The 20,962-nt window shown below is 39.9% G+C and overlaps 1 protein-coding gene across 1 annotated transcript in view; it reads right to left on the bottom strand.

Annotated features, from left to right (window-relative positions):
• The window catches only part of LOC137426265 (putative serine/threonine-protein kinase MARK-C), a 31,703-nt gene that overhangs the window by 46 nt on the left and 10,695 nt on the right, over nucleotides 1-20,962 (bottom strand). Inside the window, exons 5-13 of the mRNA XM_078775317.1 lie at nucleotides 20,205-20,261; nucleotides 18,878-19,114; nucleotides 12,977-13,093; nucleotides 12,737-12,803; nucleotides 11,404-11,558; nucleotides 7,843-7,927; nucleotides 6,386-6,540; nucleotides 2,182-2,266; nucleotides 146-300 (exon numbers count right to left, since the gene is read on the bottom strand). Coding sequence (XP_078631443.1) covers nucleotides 146-300; nucleotides 2,182-2,266; nucleotides 6,386-6,540; nucleotides 7,843-7,927; nucleotides 11,404-11,558; nucleotides 12,737-12,803; nucleotides 12,977-13,093; nucleotides 18,878-19,114; nucleotides 20,205-20,261 — 1,113 coding nt within the window. The remainder of the gene's footprint in view (nucleotides 1-145; nucleotides 301-2,181; nucleotides 2,267-6,385; nucleotides 6,541-7,842; nucleotides 7,928-11,403; nucleotides 11,559-12,736; nucleotides 12,804-12,976; nucleotides 13,094-18,877; nucleotides 19,115-20,204; nucleotides 20,262-20,962) is intronic.

Here is a 20,962-nt window from a genome sequence, read left to right as displayed (position 1 = left end):
TACAATAAACCTCTTAGATATTTACCCAAATATCAAATTTATCCTGGCCAACGACCCCATTTTCATAGCAACATTCATGAAGGTTTTTTTTAATGAATAAGTTGCACTTCATCATCACAACAACAAACCAGAATTGTCTACTCACCACAGACAGCCGGACACTTTGACTGTCATCGTCAATTTTTATTTCCTCCTGTTTTTCCAACTTTTGTTCACCATTTCCCTTCATTCTCTTTCTCTCTAGTTCTTCAGGTGAAGAACTCAAAGAAACATCCTCCTTATCTTCTTGAATCTCATCATCTAAACATCAAAATATGTCAGACGAGGACCCCTCAGAAATTAGGTTATCAACAGATTCCTTGAAAAAAAATAAAGGCAATGTCCCTGGGCTCACCTGGTAGAACCAGGAAACCATTGGCAAGTGTGAATGGCAGAACAATATCTATCTATAATTCCAGTAATCTCTGTCTGTCTGTACGTTTGTTTGTCTGTGACCGCTGTTTCTCGACAACCACGGGTCCGATATACTTTTAACTTGCCAGGTATATTGCTGGGGACCCGAGGATGTGCCTTTTCAAGGTTTCATATTAATCGGACAATTACTTACCGAGCTATGTCCAAAAAACGATTCAACCAATCAGAGAGCAGCGAACGATCGCGTGTGCCGAACGTGGCGGACACACTCTGCCTCGGATGGCACATTTGAGAGCGTATTCATTTATTTCACGTTTGCAAACTATGTTGGCGTTAAACTATGTTTTACAACTAATAAAAACGAATTTGCGATTCATTCGCTTTCCTGCGCGTTTGTGCACGCGATGGCGATTTCTTTACCAAACTCCGGAAGCCGTTCGCTTTGGACCAAACCATTGCATGTAAATAGAGGGGGGGGATTGTCACCACTCGCAAGCCGTTCGCTTTGGACCAAACCATTTCATGTAAATAGAGGGGGGGGATATAATTTTAGATATATATATAGTACGGGCATGCCCTAGTTTTAGCAAAGCCGAATGATATTTTAGCAAAGCAGAACGATATTTTAAGCAAATGAAAACAATATTTTAGCAAAGCAGAACAATATTTTAGCAAAGCCGGATGATATTTTAGCAAAGCAAAACAATATTTTAGCAAATCAAAACAATATTTTAGCAAAGCCGAACAATATTTTAGCAAAGCCGAACAATATTTTAGCAAAGCAGAACAATATTTTAGCAAAGCAAAACAATATTTTAGCAAAGCAAAACAATATTTTAGCAAAGCCGAACAATATTTAAGCAAAGCTGAACAATATTTTAGCAAAGCAAAACAATATTTTAGCAAAGCCGAACAATATTTAAGCAAAGCTGAACAATATTTTAGCAAAGCAAAACAATATTTTGGCAAAGCCGAACAATATTTTAGCAAAGCAGAACAATATTTTAGCAAAGCCGAACAATGTTTTAGCAAAACAGAACAATATTTTAGCAAAGCCGAACAATATTTTAGCAAAGCAGAACAATATTTTAGCAAAGCCGAACAATATTGCAGGAAAGCCGAACAATATTTTAGCAAAGCCGAACAATATTTCAGGAAAGCCGAACAATATTTTTACAAAGCAAAACAATCTTTTTGCAAAGCAAAACAATATTTTAGCAAAGCCGAACAATATTTCAGGTAAGCCGGATGATATTTTATCAAAGCAAAACAATATTTTAGCAAATCAAAACAATATTTTAGCAAAGCAAAACAATATTTTGGCAAAGCAGAACAATATTTTAGCAAAGCCGAACAATATTTTAGCAAAGCAGAACAATAATTTAGCAACGCCAAACAATATTTTAGCAAAGCAGAACAATATTTTAGCAAAGCCGAACAATGTTTTCGCAAAGCAGAACAATATTTAAGCTAAGCTGAACAATATTTCAGGAAAGCAGAACAATATTTTAGCAATGCCGAACAATATTTCAGGAAAGCCGAACAATATCTTTGCAAAGCTGAAAAATACATTTGCAAAGCCTAACAATAATTTTAGCAAAGCCTAAATAATTTTAGCAAAGCCAAACAATAATTTAGCAAAGCTGAATAATATTTTAGGAAAGCCAAACATTTAACAAAGCAGTTGCTCAACTGTCCAATGAAAATTTATTGATGACAAGCATGTACCAAATGGGTTTTTGCTCTTCTTAATGCTGATCTTCCTACCTTGACGTTTGAGACAACTTGGTTTGCAACATCTTTGTAGAAAATGGCGAATACATGTAAATGAATTCTTCTTCTTTCCTTCTGCCTGCAGGAAAGGATCACAGAATCACTGTATCGTATGAATGTGAGTAGCTCTGGTCGGCACATCGCTTGGTATACACTAAGCACGGAATCTGTTAATCATGCTGTCATGAATAATAATATCTAAATTCCATTCAACAATGTACAAACTTAAACATCAAACACACAGCACACAAAGAACAATAAACCTCCAGGTTTAAACAATTAAAAAGCGAAAACACCAAAATATGTACACGAATTATCAGCACAAATTAATCCAGTACTCTGACTTTTTTTATTTACAGGAGCGTGGCTCATGTGAGAGCAAAGTAGAACTGACAGTGGTACAAACAACAGGGAATGAACGAACAGGGGAAGAGGAGAGGGGGCATTCCACATCATTATGGAGTGACAATTGAGTCAAAAAATTCCCCTTTTTTCATTTCAAAAATTTTTTTTTTACTTTCTATTGATTATGGTGTACACTTCACCCGTGGCTCTGATCAGCAGTTAAGGAAATTCATACACATTGTCATGTATTCCAACAGTCATGAAATGAAATACGTGCTATGGAGTGACACTGACTATTTGACCAAGCCTGACAGTGGTAAAATAATCTTAAAATCCTGCTCTCATCGAAAGTTTGAAAAAAAGGCTATTTCACCAAAGAATAGATAATATATCTACTTTCTTTGGAAGGGGTTTCAACCTTCAGCAATGATGCCCCTTGGAATAATAAAAGTGAATGTTACTGTCAAGGAGTGACAAGTCGCATCACAATAATGTGTTCACACGACATCAAAAAAAAAATAACCACCTTTAGAGGCCATTTTCCCCCGCAAAGCGGGGGTTGGCCTTTTTCGGGAACCGTGGTTGTTGTTGTTTTTCGGTCCCCTTTTTGAAGCAATGTTTTACGGCCGGATGCCCTTCCTGACGCCAACCCTTTTTGCCGCCTTTAACGACAAACAGGGAATTACCAGTGAACTGGTACTCAATTAGCCGACCTCGGAAGGATGACAGGCTGAGTCAACCCCCCTGGCGTTAATTCGGCAATCGACCGGGATTCGAACCCAGGATCCTAGGATCCTAAGCCGGCACCCTTGCCGCTAGCCCAACACTAGACACGACATAATGAACTGTTAATGCAGTAAAACTTGAAGAATAGTCAAACTTTTATATGCTAACATCTAACAACACCTGAAGGAAAGTCTCACAAAGTAATACAAAATAAAAATCAACATCTGATAGATAAGTAATACAAAAACAACTAAGTATTTATTTAAACGAAGTATTTAAACACATCATTAACTTCAGAGATTATACCTTCACAAAGACCCGTAACATCACCTTAACCTTAGCTTGTTTTGAAAACAATGATGGTGTGAGTCATCGTTTTGGAGGAATGTCTTCCCTTCGTTCGTGTGATCCGAAGCATTGTGTGTCGTGCAATGGCTGTATTTATAGTCCAATGCGGGGCCCACAGAGGGTACCGCAAACATCGCAAGTATAGACTGGTCCTTGCAGAGATGGACGTTGGCAGGTTTTCCTTTCTTGCCTCTGCTGTTTCTCGATAGCAAGTCTCTCACATTCAAAGTGGTCCAGCCCTTTGTGGCAGATGTTACGCCAAGCTGACTTGTTTGTGGCCTGATGTTACCAGGTGATAACTGCAATGGCGCAAGACTTGAGTGTCAACTTAAGGACACCCTAACTTCCTTTGTCCACCAAGTGACCATTTACCAAATATAAGTTGTCCATAGAAAAGCGCTCGGGATTCTATGGTCTTCCATGCGTGTGTGGTGTCCTGACCAGCAGCACTGGGCTTGCATCAGGAAATACTCAATCCCTTGGATTCGACAGTGGTCTAGGATTGAGGTGTTCGGTATTCTGTCTCGCCAGATGATGCCAAGCACCTTATGAAGGCATTGCATATGGAATTGATAAATTGATCAAGGCGTTTGATATGGTGACAGTAGAGTATTCAAGAGGTTGCTATGAATTTTGCTCAAATCTGATAACCTCTGCAATGGCGCATTCCTCCAATTATGGCAAGTAATTTCATGAAAGTCAGAAAGCATGGAAAGAAAATTTTTCCATTACTCAAAGAAGCATAAATTCAAATTTCCTTTGACATATCATACACCCCAAAGACATATATCATATCATACATACAAAGACATATCAAATTAAAAAAATTAAAATTTAAAATTCCCTGGAAAGACTACTGCTTTTCCTGAGGCGATGCCTCTATCTCTGCTGAACGTATAGCTGAAGTTATTGTTGCAGGAATGGAGGCTTGAATCCCCTTCTCTTTCTAGTCAATTTCTCCTACCAATTGATGGTTCAACAATTCCTGCTATGCAGCCATTCGTGCAAAGGATGTGGCATGTCGGAGATGGAAAAACTCTTCTTCCTCTGACTCACATTCAGCTTTCATATCTGCCAGAAATTATTGCAAACATGTTACTAGTGAGGCGAAACATGCCTTTTTCCAAAAGAATTGTGACAACCTCTCATCTTTTTCCACAAATAGATCTTTCTGGTCTTAAGCAAAAGTATCTCCAACAACTTCTGTTGCTCTGCCTTTCCTTTGCTTTTCCGTTCCGATGGTACTATCGCTGTCTCTCCGACTGATAAAGCATCTATTTTTGGTTCTCTTTTCTCATCTAATTTCACAATGGATGACTTTTTAACATTCCATCTCCCTTTGAAGCACCCCTTACCAATCCAATGCCACTCCCTGTAATCTCTTTTCATGGAGTCATAAAAGTATCCCTCTTTCTGGACACATGCAAGGCATTCAAACAAGATGGCACTCCACTTCGTGTCTCGAAGGTGTGTGCTTCAGAACTTGCTCTTGTGCTTGCTCATTTTCCGTTTTTGTTGAAAAACCCAAACTTTTCCTCTTTCCTGGAAACATGCCTTAGTACAGTTTATCTTAAAGAAGGGTGATCATTCAAACCCTCCCAACTACCATCCCACTGCTCTGACTGCTACTATTTCCAAAGTCTTTGAATGTCTTCTCAATAACCATTTTCTCAACCATCTTGGATCTCAGTCTTCCATCTGACCATCAATTAGGCTTTCGCAAGGCAAGATCTACCGGTGATACCTTTCTTACATAACGAATGTCTGGGCCTCTTTTCTGAGACTTTGGGGAATCCTTTATTGTAGGCCTTGATATCTCAAAAGCGTTTGACAGAGTTTGGCATTGAGGTCTGATATCCAAGCTTCCTTGTTTCGGGTTTCCTCCTTCACTCTGCTCTGTCGTATTGAGCTTTGTCTCCGACCGCTCTATCTCTGTAATGGTTGATGGTTCAACATCTCCCTCCCTCCTTATCAACAGCGGTGTCCCTCAGGGTTCCGTCCTTTCTCCCACACTCTTTTGTCTTTTTATCATTGACCTTTTTCTTCTAGAAATAACCAAATGCACTTGTGTGCTGATGACTCGACATGACATTCCTCCATGTTTTTCCCCATCTGCCCCATCTTCCCTCACTCGATCTACATCTCGTTTCATCACAGCCACCTGTTTAAATTCGGATGTGGGCAAGATTTCCCAGTGGGGCACATGTAATAGAGTAAAGTTTAATGCTTCTAAAACTCAATTTCTTCCGATCCCCCTCTCTCTCTCAAACTCTTCTCAATTCTTCAATCTCCTTTGAAAGTTCTACAATTACACCATGTGATACAATAAACCTCTTAGATATTTACCCAAACATCAAATTTATCCTGGCCAACGACCCCATTTTCATAGCAACATTCATGAAGGTTGTTTTTAATGAATAAGTTGCACTTCATCATCACAACAACAAACTAGAACGGGCACTCGGTAGAGCGCATACCTTCGCCGCAGCTACTGTTCTGTACTTGGCATGGGAGTGTAGGGAACAGAACAACAAAAATACGATTTTGACCTTTTCGTGACCTTGACCTTGACCTTTGACCCGATTGCTCCCAAAATCTAATCAAATGTGTCCCGTATAATAACCAATCATCCCACCAAATTTCATGCAATTCGGTTGAATACTTTTTGAGTTATGCGAATAACATACACACACACACACACACAGACATACAAATAAATACACAGCGATCAAAACATAACCTTCCGCTTTTGCGAAGGTAACCAGAATTGTCTACTCACCACAGACAGCCGGACACTTTGACTGTCATCGTCAATTTTTATTTCCTCCTGTTTTTCCAACTTTTGTTCACCATTTCCCTTCATTCTCTTTCTCTCTAGTTCTTCAGGTGAAGAACTCAAAGAAACATCCTCCTTATCTTCTTGAATCTCATCATCTAAACATCAAAATATGTCAGACGAGTACCCCTCAGAAATTAGGTTATCAACAGATGCCTTGAAAAAAAATAAAGGCAATGTCCCTGGGCTCACCTGGTAGAACCAGGAAACCATTGGCAAGTGTGAATGGCAGAACAATATTTTAGCAAAGCCGAATGATATTTTAGCAAATCAGAACAATATTTAAGCAAATGAAAACAATATTTTAGCAAAGCAGAACAATATTTTAGCAAAGCCGGATGATATTTTAGCAAAGCAAAACAATATTTTAGCAAATCAAAACAATATTTTAGTAAAGCCGAACAATATTTTAGCAAAGCCGAACAATATTTTAGCAAAGCAGAACAATATTTTAGCAAAGCAAAACAATATTTTAGCAAAGCAAAACAATATTTTAGCAAAGCCGAACAATATTTAAGCAAAGCTGAACAATATTTTAACAAAGCAAAACAATATTTTAGCAAAGCAAAACAATATTTTGGCAAAGCCGGACAATATTTTAGCAAAGCAGAAAATTTTAGCAAAGCCGAACAATATTTTAGCAAAGCAGAACAATATTTTAGCAACGCTGAACAATATTTTAGCAAAGCCGAACAATGTTTTAGCAAAACAGAACAATATTTTAGCAAAGCCGAACAATATTGCAGGAAAGCCGAACAATATTTTAGCAAAGCCGAACAATATTTCAGGAAAGCCGAACAATATTTTTACAAAGCAAAACAATCTTTTTGCAAAGCAAAACAATATTTTAGCAAAGCCGAACAATATTTCAGGTAAGCCGGATGATATTTTATCAAAGCAAAACAATATTTTAGCAAATCAAAACAATATTTTAGCAAAGCAAAACAATATTTTGGCAAAGCAGAACAATATTTTAGCAAAGCCGAACAATATTTTAGCAAAGCAGAACAATAATTTAGCAACGCCAAACAATATTTTAGCAAAGCAGAACAATATTTTAGCAAAGCCGAACAATGTTTTCGCAAAGCAGAACAATATTTAAGCTAAGCTGAACAATATTTCAGGAAAGCAGAACAATATTTTAGCAATGCCGAACAATATTTCAGGAAAGCCGAACAATATTTTTGCAAAGCTGAAAAATACATTTGCAAAGCCTAACAATAATTTTAGCAAAGCCTAAATAATTTTAGCAAAGCCAAACAATAATTTAGCAAAGCTGAATAATATTTTAGGAAAGCCAAACATTTAACAAAGCAGTTGCTCAACTGTCCAATGAAAATTTATTGATGACAAGCATGTACCAAATGGGTTTTTGCTCTTCTTAATGCTTATCTTCCTACCTTGACGTTTGAGACAACTTGGTTTGCAACATCTTTGTAGAAAATGGCGAATACATGTAAATAAATTCTTCTTCTTTCCTTCTGCCTGCAGGAAAGGATCACAGAATCACTGTATTGTATGAATGTGAGTAGCTCTGGTCGGCACATCGCTTGGTATACACTAAGCACGGAATCTGTTAATCATGCTGTCATGAATAATAATATCTAAATTCCATTCAACAATGTACAAACTTAAACATCAAACACACAGCACACAAAGAACAATAAACCTCCAGGTTTAAACAATTAAAAAGCGAAAACACCAAAATATGTACACGAATTATCAGCACAAATTAATCCAGTACTCTGACTTTTTTTATTTACAGGAGCGTGGCTCATGTGAGAGCAAAGTAGAACTGACAGTGGTACAAACAACAGGGAATGAACGAACAGGGGAAGAGGAGAGGGGGCATTCCACATCATTATGGAGTGACAATTGAGTCAAAAAATTCCCCTTTTTTCATTTCAAAAATTTTTTTTTTACTTTCTATTGATTATGGTGTACACTTCACCCGTGGCTCTGATCAGCAGTTAAGGAAATTCATACACATTGTCATGTATTCCAACAGTCATGAAATGAAATACGTGCTATGGAGTGACACTGACTATTTGACCAAGTCTGACAGTGGTAAAATAATCTTAAAATCCTGCTCTCATCGAAAGTTTGAAAAAAAGGCTATTTCACCAAAGAATAGATAATATATCTACTTTCTTTGGAAGGGGTTTCAACCTTCAGCAATGATGCCCCTTGGAATAATAAAAGTGAATGTTACTGTCAAGGAGTGACAAGTCGCATCACAATAATGTGTTCACACGACATAATGAACTGTTAATGCAGTAAAACTTGAAGAATAGTCAAACTTTTATATGCTAACATCTAACAACACCTGAAGGAAAGTCTCACAAAGTAATACAAAATAAAAATCAACATCTGATAGATAAGTAATACAAAAACAACTAAGTATTTATTTAAACGAAGTATTTAAACACATCATTAACTTCAGAGATTATACCTTCACAAAGACCCGTAACATCACCTTAACCTTAGCTTGTTTTGAAAACAATGATGGTGTGAGTCATCGTTTTGGAGGAATGTCTTCCCTTCGTTCGTGTGATCCGAAGCATTGTGTGTCGTGCAATGGCTGTATTTATAGTCCAATGCGGGGCCCACAGAGGGTACCGCAAACATCGCAAGTATAGACTGGTCCTTGCAGAGATGGACGTTGGCAGGTTTTCCTTTCTTGCCTCCGCTGTTTCTCGATAGCAAGTCTCTCACATTCAAAGTGGTCCAGCCCTTTGTGGCAGATGTTACGCCAAGCTGACTTGTTTGTGGCCTGATGTTACCAGGTGATAACTGCAATGGCGCAAGACTTGACTGTCAACTTAAGGACACCCTAACTTCCTTTGTCCACCAAGTGACCATTTACCAAATATAAGTTGTCCATAGAAAAGCGCTCGGGATTCTATGGTCTTCCATGCGTGTCTGGTGTCCTGACCAGCAGAACTGGGCTTGCATCAGGAAATACTCAATCCCTTGGATTCGACAGTGGTCTAGGATTGAGGTGTCCGGTATTCTGTCTCGCCAGATGATGCCAAGCACCTTATGAAGGCATTGCATATGGAATTGATAAATTGATCAAGGCGTTTGATATGGTGACAGTAGAGTATCCAAGAGGTTGCTATGAATTTTGCTCAAATCTGATAACCTCTGCAATGGCGCATTCCTCCAATTATGGCAAGTAATTTCATGAAAGTCAGAAAGCATGGAAAGAAAATTTTTCCATTACTCAAAGAAGCATAAATTCAAATTTCCTTTGACATATCATACACCCCAAAGACATATATCATATCATACATACAAAGACATATCAAATTTAAAAAAATTAAAATTTAAAATTCCCTGGAAAGACTACTGCTTTTCCTGAGGCGATGCCTCTATCTCTGCTGAACGTATAGCTGAAGTTATTGTTGCAGGAATGGAGGCTTGAATCCCCTTCTCTTTCTAGTCAATTTCTCCTACCAATTGATGGTTCAACAATTCCTGCTCTGCAGCCATTCGTGCAAAGGATGCGGCATGTCGGAGATGGAAAAACTCTTCTTCCTCTGACTCACATTCAGCTTTCATATCTGCCAGAAATTATTGCAAACATGTTACTAGTGAGGCGAAACATGCCTTTTTCCAAAAGAATTGTGACAACCTCTCATCTTTTTCCACAAATAGATCTTTCTGGTCTTAAGCAAAAGTATCTCCAACAACTTCTGTTGCTCTGCCTTTCCTTTGCTTTTCCGTTCCGATGGTACTATCGCTGTCTCTCAGACTGATAAAGCATCTATTTTTGGTTCTCTTTTCTCATCTAATTTCACAATGGATGACTTTTTAACATTCCATCTCCCTTTGAAGCACCCCTTACCAATCCAATGCCACTCCCTGTAATCTCTTTTCCTGGAGTCATAAAAGTATCCCTCTTTCTGGACACATGCAAGGCATACAAACAAGACGGCACTCCACTTCGTGTCTCAAAGGTGTGTGCTTCAGAACTTGCTCTTGTGCTTGCTCATTTTCCGTTTTTGTTGAAAAACCCAAACTTTTCCTCTTTCCTGGAAACATGCCTTAGTACAGTTTATCTTAAAGAAGGGTGATCATTCAAACCCTCCCAACTACCATCCCACTGCTCTGACTGCTACTATTTCCAAAGTCTTTGAATGTCTTCTCAATAACCATTTTCTCAACCATCTTGGATCTCAGTCTTCCATCTGACCATCAATTAGGCTTTCGCAAGGCAAGATCTACCGGTGATACCTTTCTTACATAACGAATGTCTGGGCCTCTTTTCTGAGACTTTGGGGAATCCTTCATTGTAGGCCTTGATATCTCAAAAGCGTTTGACAGAGTTTGGCATTGAGGTCTGATATCCAAGCTTCCTTGTTTCGGGTTTCCTCCTTCACTCTGCTCTGTCGTATTGAGCTTTGTCTCCGACCGCTCTATCTCTGTAATGGTTGATGGTTCAACATCTCCCTCCCTCCTTATCAACAGCGGCGTCCCTCAGGGTTCCGTCCTTTCTCCCACACTCTTTTGTCTTTTTATCATTGACCTTTTTCTTCTAGAAATAACCAAATGCACTTGTGTGCTGATGACTCGACATGACATTCCTCCATGTTTTTCCCCATCTGCCCCATCTTCCCTCACTCGATCTACATCTCGTTTCATCACAGCCACCTGTTTAAATTCGGATGTGGGCAAGATTTCCCAGTGGGGCACATGTAATCGAGTAAAGTTTAATGCTTCTAAAACTCAATTTCTTCCGATCCCCCTCTCTCTCTCAAACTCTTCTCGATTCTTCAATCTCCTTTGAAAGTTCTACAATTACACCATGTGATACAATAAACCTCTTAGATATTTACCCAAACATCAAATTTATCCTGGCCAACGACCCCATTTTCATAGCAACATTCATGAAGGTTGTTTTTAATGAATAAGTTGCACTTCATCATCACAACAACAAACCAGAATTGTCTACTCACCACAGACAGCCGGACACTTTGACTGTCATCGTCAATTTTTATTTCCTCCTGTTTTTCCAACTTTTGTTCACCATTTCCCTTCATTCTCTTTCTCTCTAGTTCTTCAGGTGAAGAACTCAAAGAAACATCCTCCTTATCTTCTTGAATCTCATCATCTAAACATCCAAATATGTTGGAAGAGGACACCTCAGAAATTAAGCTATCAACAGATTCCTTGAAAAAAAAATAAAGGCAATGACCCTGGGCTCACCTGGTAGAACCAGGAAACCACTGGTAAGTGTGAATGGCGTACAAAATATGTAATGGAAAGGAAAGGAAATACCTATTTTGGGAGGCAAACGCCTGATTTTTTTAAATGTCGTGAACAAACTTCAGTACATCGTGGGAGATGAAGGTTGTGGTCAAGTTTCATCCCAGAAAATAATGCACATACCTTATCTTGTGGGGTTAAGACCACCCTCAAACCACCTTGAAAATGAATGAATGAATGATCGTTTTAAGGCCATTTTTCCCCGCTAGAGCGGGGGTTAGCCTTGCGGCCCCCATGACAATCATGATTCCCTGTTTGAGGCAATGTTTTTTATGGCCGGATGCCCTTCCTGACGCCAACCTTTGGTCGCCTCTTACAATGCCCAGGGATACGGTGTACCTATTCTAAACCAGGGTACACACCGTGAAACCACCTTAGACCTTCATTTTTGTTATGCTGTGAACAAACGTTGCTACATCATGGATGATGAAGGTTGTGGTCAAGTTTCATCTAAATCGTGTGTCGTTTCAGAGAGGAGAGCAAATACCTATTTTGGGGGTCAAACCTCACCTCTCCTCAGAAATTAAGCTATTAACAGATTCCTTGAAAAAAATGTTTAAAATCGCACAAAAGTGTACATTGTGAGTTTTAAACATGAACAAATCAATACTGGGAATTTGATTTGCCAATAGGTTGAAGAAATGTTGTGACCTGTTGGGATAGTTTTCATATATGTTTGAACAAGTAGAGTGAGCGTTTGTAGGGTTATCCAATCGGTGAGATTTCCTTGTCTCAAGAGATTGAAGGAATGTATTTCAGGCTTGCCTACTGGGTGAACAGTCCAGCATCCAAACTACAATGTAGTCTCTGGAACAATCCTAACCAGACAATGAAGGTTCAGTGGAATGATTCTGCTTAATAACTGGATAGATGGTTTTACTGCTGCTCTAATTTTACTGAATCGAAATATTCCATACTATGGATTTTATAACTTGTCCCAACACCTGAAATGACAGAATTTTCTGAAATACATAAAATTGTTATATATTGGTAAAGTGAGAAAGATGAGATATTTTTTATAACCTTTATCTGTGAGTTCCTGCACTGTTGTTTCAGAATGCCCAGTCGTCCACGGATGGTGAAGAATATCCTGGAAAACAAAATTCTGTACATGTACCAGCTGAAATTAAACGAGTTAAACACCCCCCTGTTAGTCCCTGTGCAAAACCATCAAAGTACACCACACCAGGATTTGGTGAATTTGAAGAAGTGTTTTAATACAAACCAAATCATCAATAACTTTGTTGAGAAACAGCCACCCACCTCCATTGAGAACCGCAAGGATGGGTCGTCACTAAACATGCATTTCAAAAGAGAAGTGCAGGATTGTTCAATTCTTGGTGGGGGCTTGTAGTTCAGATGTCCAGTGTTCTGGAGTTCCTGGGGAGGGCATAAACAGGGGTGGGAGGGGAAGAAAACTATTCAGAAAAAAAAAAAATCAGTCACCATTTCTAAAGTTGCGTGAAATTATCTCAACAATAAGCCATCAAAATTGTAACTTGGACTATTACGGCCACAACCATGTGGTCTATGCCCTGTGGAAGAATACATTAATTGTCCTCCATTTGTCGTGGTTTAATATGAAGCATTTATTTCTTTCAGAAGAGGGAGAAAGCATGGTATGACTTTAATTACAGCAGAAATACACGGATACTCAGAAACAATGAACAAATACAGGACCACGAGTCATCAGCATATATTTCTCCACGAGTCCTTGTACAAAAACCATTTATATAGCGTTCAGCTTGTGTGAGTTTGAAATTGCCGAGGCAGGAGGCTGGGGGGAGGAGAAGGAGGTGCAAGGGGGGGGGGGGGGGGAGACCTTGAGGAGATATCAACATTGACATCACAAAGTTGGGCCCCTGTGATCCAGCCAATAAGGAGACCCCAGTTGGTTACTGAGACAACAACATTCCTCAATGGCTGAATTTCCCAGATATTAGCTGTAAACATGCAGTTCTCCCTCTGTAAGCCTCCCCCACGCTGCCTGACATCAAAGAAAGACAGCCTTGAGATGCCAGACTCATTGCCGCCTGGCATGAGTATTTTTCAATAGTTGATCTATTCCCAATATATTTTAAAAGGTTTATTTGAAGGGAAAGCACCTTCAGTTGTTGTTTATGACCCCCCCCCCCCCTCCCCCCTAAAAACTTCCTGCAGCATGTTGGCTTCTATTAAACTAGCTGCAAACTACTTTTAGCTCGGTTTTTATATACAACCGAGCTGGACACAAGTTTTGATCAATATATATTTTACAAGATTAAATTTACCTGCAGCACCCAATTATCAGATGAGTTAAAAAATACTATTTACTGCATGGGTTTTCCTGAATTTTTCCTCCTTTGTTCAAGTTACGCCAATATTGGGAAAATAACGTCTCTCCACACAAACTGATTTAAGAAAACAATTTTAATACAGTACAACCTCTTTTATCTGGAGTCGTCGGGAACAAGCACAGTTGGCAATTTGAGTCGATAACTCAGACTGGAGTCGCACTTGAGACTGGAGTCGAAATTGACTTGCGACTCAGACATAGGACTTGGTGCCAGGGTAGCATTCACACCCCTCGATTTTTTTTTCACATTATGTTGTGTTAAACCTTGAATTTAAAATGGACGAAATTATTTTTTTTGTCGCTGATCGACACATAATACCCCATGATGTCAAAGTGGAATTTTTTTTTTTAGAAATTCATACAAAGTAATTAAAAATGAAATACAGAAATATATAATTTACCCCCCTGAGTCAATACTTCATAGAAGCGCCTTTGGCAGCGATTACGGCTTTGAATCTTCTTGGGCATGTCTGTATCAGCTTTGCACATCTGGATTTGAGGAGTTTCTCCCATTCTTCCTTGCACATTTGCTCAAGCTCGGTTAAGTTGGATGGGGAGTGTTGGTGAACAGCAATCTTCAAGTCTTTCCACAGATTCTCAATGGGATTCAATTCTGGCCTTTGGCTGGGCCACTCAAGAACTTTCATGTTCCATTGTAGCCTTGGCTGTATGCTTGGGGTCATTGTGTTGTTGGAACGTAAATCTCTTTTGCAGTCTAAGGTCTTTTGCACTCTGAAGTACGTTCTCCTTAAGGATTTTCCTGTATTTGGCACCATTCATTGTTCCTTCTATCCTGACGAGTCTCCTTGCCCCTCCCGCTGAAAAGCATCCCCATAGCATGATGTTGCCACCACCATGCTTTGCGGTCGGGATGGTGTTAGATGGGTGATGAGCCGTGCTCAGTTTCCGCCAGATATAGCGCTTTGCATTCAGGCCAAAGAGTCCAATTTTCACCTCATCAGACCACTGAATCTTTGCCTCATGCTCTCAGTCTTTCTCGTGCCTTTTCACAAACTCCATGCATGCTGTCATGTGCCTTTTTCATAGGAGTGGCTTCCGTCTGGCCACTCTCCCATAAAGCCTAGATTTTTGAAGTGCTGCAGAGACTGTTGTGCTTCCGGCAGGTTGTCCCATCTCAGCCAATGAACTCTGTAGTTCTGTCAGAGTGGTCATTGGGTTCTTGGTCACCTTCCTGACCAACGTCCTTCTTGCCCAGTTGCTCAGTTTGGTCAGACAGCCAGCTCCAGGAAAAGTCTTTGTAGTTCCATATTCTTTCCATTTCCTAATGATGGAGCTCACTGTGCTCTTAGGAACTTTCAACACTAGAAATTGTTTTATACTCTTCCCCAGATCTATGCCTCCTCACAATTATATCTCAGAGTTCTACGGACAGTTACCTGGACGTAATGGTGTAGTTTCTGCTCTGACATGCACTGTCTGCAGTGGGACCTGGAATAGAAAAGTGTGTTTCTTTCTAAATCAGGTCCAAGCAATGGAATTGGCCACAGGTGGAATCCAATCAAGTTGTAGAGACATCTCAAGGATGATCAAAGGAAATTGGATGCACCTGAGCTCAGTTTGGAGCGACATAGCAAAGGGGTTGAATACTTATTGACAAGACATTTCAGCTTTGCAATTTTAATTATTTTGTAAAAAATTCTCAAACAAAAATTCCACTTCAACATTATGGTATCATGTGTAGATCAGTCACAAAAACTTAAAATTTGATCCATTTTAAATTCAGACTGTAACACAACAAAATGTGAAAACAGTCAAGGTGTGTGAATACTTTCTGAAGGCACTGTATTTGAAAAGTAAATTTAACAAAAATTTATTTTTGCTGGACCAAAGCAGCAAAACATTGCCACTGTATGAAGTTGACAAACAAAACTTGAGGAAATTTTTTAGTCATTAATCGAATAATTCAATAATTAATCATTTAATTGATGAATCAATAAATCAAAAATAGCCTTTGCAGCCAAATCACCTGGTCATTGGCATGTCCAAATATCAGCTTCTTAACTCAAAAGGTGCCTGAGATAATGGTCAGAAGAGAAAGGAAATTTAATTACTTAAATAAGTACTTAATTAATCGCTAATAATTAAATAATTCCTCAAGTAATTGATTAATCAAAAAACAAAAAATACCGTTTTTGACAAAGGACTTGCTCACTATTGTGCCGAAATTTCAGCTTCCTAGCTCAAAGGATGGCTGAGATATAGCCCGGGCAAACAAGAAAGAAAGAAAGAAAGAAAACAAACTGGGCTGAAAATTGGGCAAACTGGGCAAACAAACTGAAAACCGAGTACTCCCTTTCAGCGTGCGTCATTGCTGAGCCCCCTTCGGTGCCCGGCAATGACGTTATGCAGCGCCTGGAGATGGCATCGGAAAGGTGCAGTGTACAACAAGAAAGCAAGAAAACAAACAACCAGAGTGAAAACCGAGTACTCCCTTTCAGCGTGCGTCATTGCCGAGCCCCCTTCGGTGCCCGACAATGACGTAATGCAGCGCCTGGAGATGGCAGAGGAAAGGTGCGGTGTGCAACATGGCTCATTGTAAAGGACTCCATGTGGGGAATAGGTGTTGTTAACGATGATGTCATAATTCGACAGGGACAACGCTTAGTCTGATCAGTTTGAAATGTATTGAGCATGACCGATGCAGCAATTATATTAGAGAATATAAATTTATGATGTCATCGCTCACGTGGTCTGGAAGCCATATTGGATCAAAGCAAAAAATGTTCAAAAACAGAGTTGGCTCGCAATATGTTGACTGCGCAGGGTAAGTATTCTATGAATACCATCTAGTTTATGATTTTGTCAGTGACATTATTGTTAAGATAATAACGAATTGTTAACACGGGTCCTAAAATCCTGTTCTTCTGCTCTTTCACTCCCTCTCTCTGTTCTCTTCACCCTCTCTTTTGCTCAAGGTCATCTTCCATCTGCTTGGAAATCAGCCAACCTCACCACTTTGCACAAAAAGGTGCAAAAACAAATCCTAGCAACTACAGACCAATCAGCCTTCTCCCAATGATCAGCAAAGTCATGGAATCCATCATTGCTTCAGATATGAAATCTTTCCTCTTCTCCAATGGCTTGATCTCTGATCATCAATTTGGTTTCAGACCTGGTCACTCTACTCTGGACATGCTGCTTCTGCTTTCTCAACAATGGATGGAGGTCCTCAATGCCAAACAGGAAATTAGAGCTGTCTCCCTTGACATATCACGTGCCTTCGATACGGTCTGGCATCCTGCTCTGCTTACCAAACTCTCCTCCTTTGGTATCCATGGAAATCTCCACGCATGGCTGGCTGACTTCCTCTCTAGTTGTAGTCAACGTGTGGCCCTGAATGGGTTTCTCTCATCTCCTCTTCCTGTTCAGGCTGGAGTTCCCCAAGGCAGTGTTCTGGGCCCTGTGCTTTTTCTGGTCTTCATCAATGATCTCTCTGACTCTCTCGAAAATCCTCTCTATCTCTTTGCTGATGACTCTACTCTCTGTCGCTCCATTCCTCATCCCTCAGATCGGCAGTCTGCAGCCTCCTCACTCTCTGCAGACCTGGATAAAATCACAGACAGGGCAAACAAGTGGAACATGTCCTTCAATTCTGACAAATCTCACACTCTTACGATGTCTCTCCGAAAAGACTGACTGGACAACCCTCCCATCCACTTTCTGAATAATCCTCTCCAAGAAGTTCTGTCACTCAAGCTTTTGGGTCTCACTATCTGCCATGATCTTTCCTGGGAAAACCACATTTCAAATCTGGCCTCCAAAGCCAGTCGCTGACTGGGCATCCTCCGTCGTGCAAAGTCTTTCCTTGGCACACCTGAGCTCCTCACCACATACAAGGCTTTCATCCGCAGCTCAATGGAATACTGCTCTCCCCTCTGGGCTGGTGCTCCTGCCTCACACCTAGCTCGTCTTCACGCTGTTGAAACCAAAGCGTTCAGAATCATTGGAATCTCCCGCGATGAAGCTAACTCCAAGGGCCTTTCACTCACTCACCGCAGGCAGTTTGGTGGTCTTTCCGTCTTCTACCGACTCCTCTCTGGCCTTGCCCCCCCAGCTCTCTCGGGGCTCTGTCCCCCAAATATTCCTACAGGTCGCACAAGATCTGCCTGCAACCCTCTTCTGGTTAAACTGCCAAAATCAAGACTCTCTGCTCACCTTCACTCCTTCATTCCTCTTTTCTCCCACCTCTGGAACAAACTCCCTCACTCTCTTCAATCCCACTCCACCCTCCAGGTCTTTAAAACAGCTGTTCACCACCATCTCTTATCTTCCCCCAGGAAGGGCATCCGGCCATAAAAACATTGCCTCAAACAGGGAACCATGATTGTCATGGGGCCCGCAAGGCTAACCCCCGCTCTAGCGGGGAAAATGGCCTTAAAACGATCATTCATTCATTCATATTCATCCAAAACCTTGATCTTTTCTACCCCCGCTAATTTCACCCCAAATCCACTTTTTTGAAATACCAACTTCTGTCCTGGAAGTCCTTGGGGTCCTTGTGTTTTATACTTCTCCCACCTCCCCCCCCCCCCCCCCCTTTCCCACGCTTCCTCCCTCCAAGCCCTCTCCCTCCCACACATCTCCCTGCTCTCAAATGTTATGTTTGTGTGCTTCCCCTTCTCTCCCCATCTTGTCTTCCGCTCCCTCTTTTTATATATCTTGTTTGTCTGGTTGATTTGTTTGTGAAATAAATGTTAGCTCTTTCACGAGCCTCGATTCAGTATACAAAAAAACAAAAAACGAAGCACACTTACACAAAAATAAGGATATATAATGATCATTATGAAGGCATCGATTTTATTGCTCACCTTAAGTTCATCTTTTTTGAAAGGGTACTCTCTATTTAACAAGGTGTGCAACGTTACACCCAGGGCCCACACGTCAGCTGCTGGACCATAATAATTCTTTCGCTGGACCATTTCAGGAGACATATAGGATATTGTTCCACCTCGATATCGTATCAACTTTCCACGTTCAAATGTAGTGGCCGTTCCAAAATCGACGACCTTCAGCACCGCTGCTTCACTATAGAGGAGGTTTGCAAGCTACAAAATAGATGCAGAAAAATGTATTAGTCAAGGGATGGACACAGGCTGAAAGTTCAAACATGAGATAACTCAACAGGACGGACACATTCAACGAAGCCATTGTTAGTCTGAAATTGTGTTTCACACCTGCAGTATTTGATCCCAACTATTTTTTATTATAACATGTACATCCTATGAGATTTAAGTTATTTTTTGCACTCGCATCAAATTTCAAGTGATGTATATGAATACAAATGGTCTGACAGGATGGTGCAGAGGTAGCGCGTACTTCACTGTGAGTGTTCTTGTCTGGGTTTGATTTGCAACATATCAATTGCTGGACTAGTGGTTTCACACAGAGCATAACAGCAATAATTGAGTCATATATGGGATTTTAAAAAATTGTACACATAGTTTGTTCCTCTCCCCAATGATAACTGCCTATGAATCACCCTGCCTGTGAAACACCACAATGACAGTTTAGAGCTGGGTCGGGATTCGAACTTCGGCTGGACAGCTTAGAAAGGTGTGTGCGTACATCTAGGTCGAGGCCATCAATGTCGGCCTTGGATTCGAAGTGATGTACTGTTTCACTCCCAAAAGTACTTGTCAGCATTTATCGGATCATGGGGTGGTGTTGATGATATTCAGCTTCAATGTTACCCAGTATGTTACCCGTCAGTGATCACCTCTTATCTTTAAAATGGTCTCATCCCACCTTCAGATTCATAAACCCAAGTCCAACGGATTTTAAGGAATAATTCGATTCTTCCACGATACATAAGCAAAATCGAGTCTTGCCACAATTTATGACGATTACTTATAATTGTAATCTTAACTTACAATTATAATTATAACTTATAATTCAATCCAATTTCAATATTTCCAATTTCATCCAATTTCAAATCCAATTTCAAAATCCAAACACACACATAACATAAACATCTATACAAACATTTTATTTATTTCATAAATGCTGTTGTGGTGGCAAATGAGATTCTTCAAATTGTTTGAAATACAGTTCCTTGTGACAAAAAAGAAACTCTTTCTTTGTTACTAAATACATCCTTCTAGGTTTCCATGGTAATTAGCACAGTTTTTTTTTTACCTTTATATCTCCATGTGCAACATTCATGTTGTGCATGTAATCAAACGCGGATGCAGCCTGGAAGAAAAGCAAATACAAAAGGTTATGGGATGGATTTATAAATCAAGCGTTTGATAGTTTTCAAAATCATGTTGGTCAATCTGCTAGACCCAATTTCAAAGCAATCTATAACGGCACTCAGTAGAGAGCAAACCTCCACATGGTTGGCCATATCACTCAATGGTGAAGAATCACTTTAAAAATTCTACTAGCTGAATCCGGATCCGGATCTTTACCAAAATCGAATCGAATCGTCCATGTCACGCACACAACCTGCACCAAGTTTCATCCAATCCGTCCACAACTTTTTGAGATATCCTGCTATGTATAGTTTTTGGCCATATCTCCCAATGGTGAAGAATCATTTTAAAATTAAATAATATTCATGTCCGAATTTATTTTCAGATCTTCACCAAAATTGAATATATTTGTCCTTGTCAGACACCCAACCGGTCTTTCAAGTTTCGTCCAAATCCGTCCACAACTTTTTGAGATATCCTGCTATGTATAGTTTTTGGCCATATCTCCCAATGGTGAAGAATCATTTTAAAATTAAATAATATTCAGGTCCGAATTTATCATCAGATCTTCACCAAAATTGAATATATTTGTCCTTGTCAGACACCCAACCGGTCTTTCAAGTTTCGTCCAAATCCGTCCACAACTTTTTGAGATATCCTACTAGGTATCGTTTTTGGCCATATCTCCCAATGGTGAAG

The sequence above is a fragment of the Myxine glutinosa genome, chromosome 4, assembly GCF_964187855.1.
Source record: "Myxine glutinosa chromosome 4, kmMyxGlut1.1, whole genome shotgun sequence".
NCBI classification, from domain to species: domain Eukaryota; kingdom Metazoa; phylum Chordata; class Myxini; order Myxiniformes; family Myxinidae; genus Myxine; species Myxine glutinosa.
This window is presented reverse-complemented; position numbering and strand designations above follow the sequence as displayed.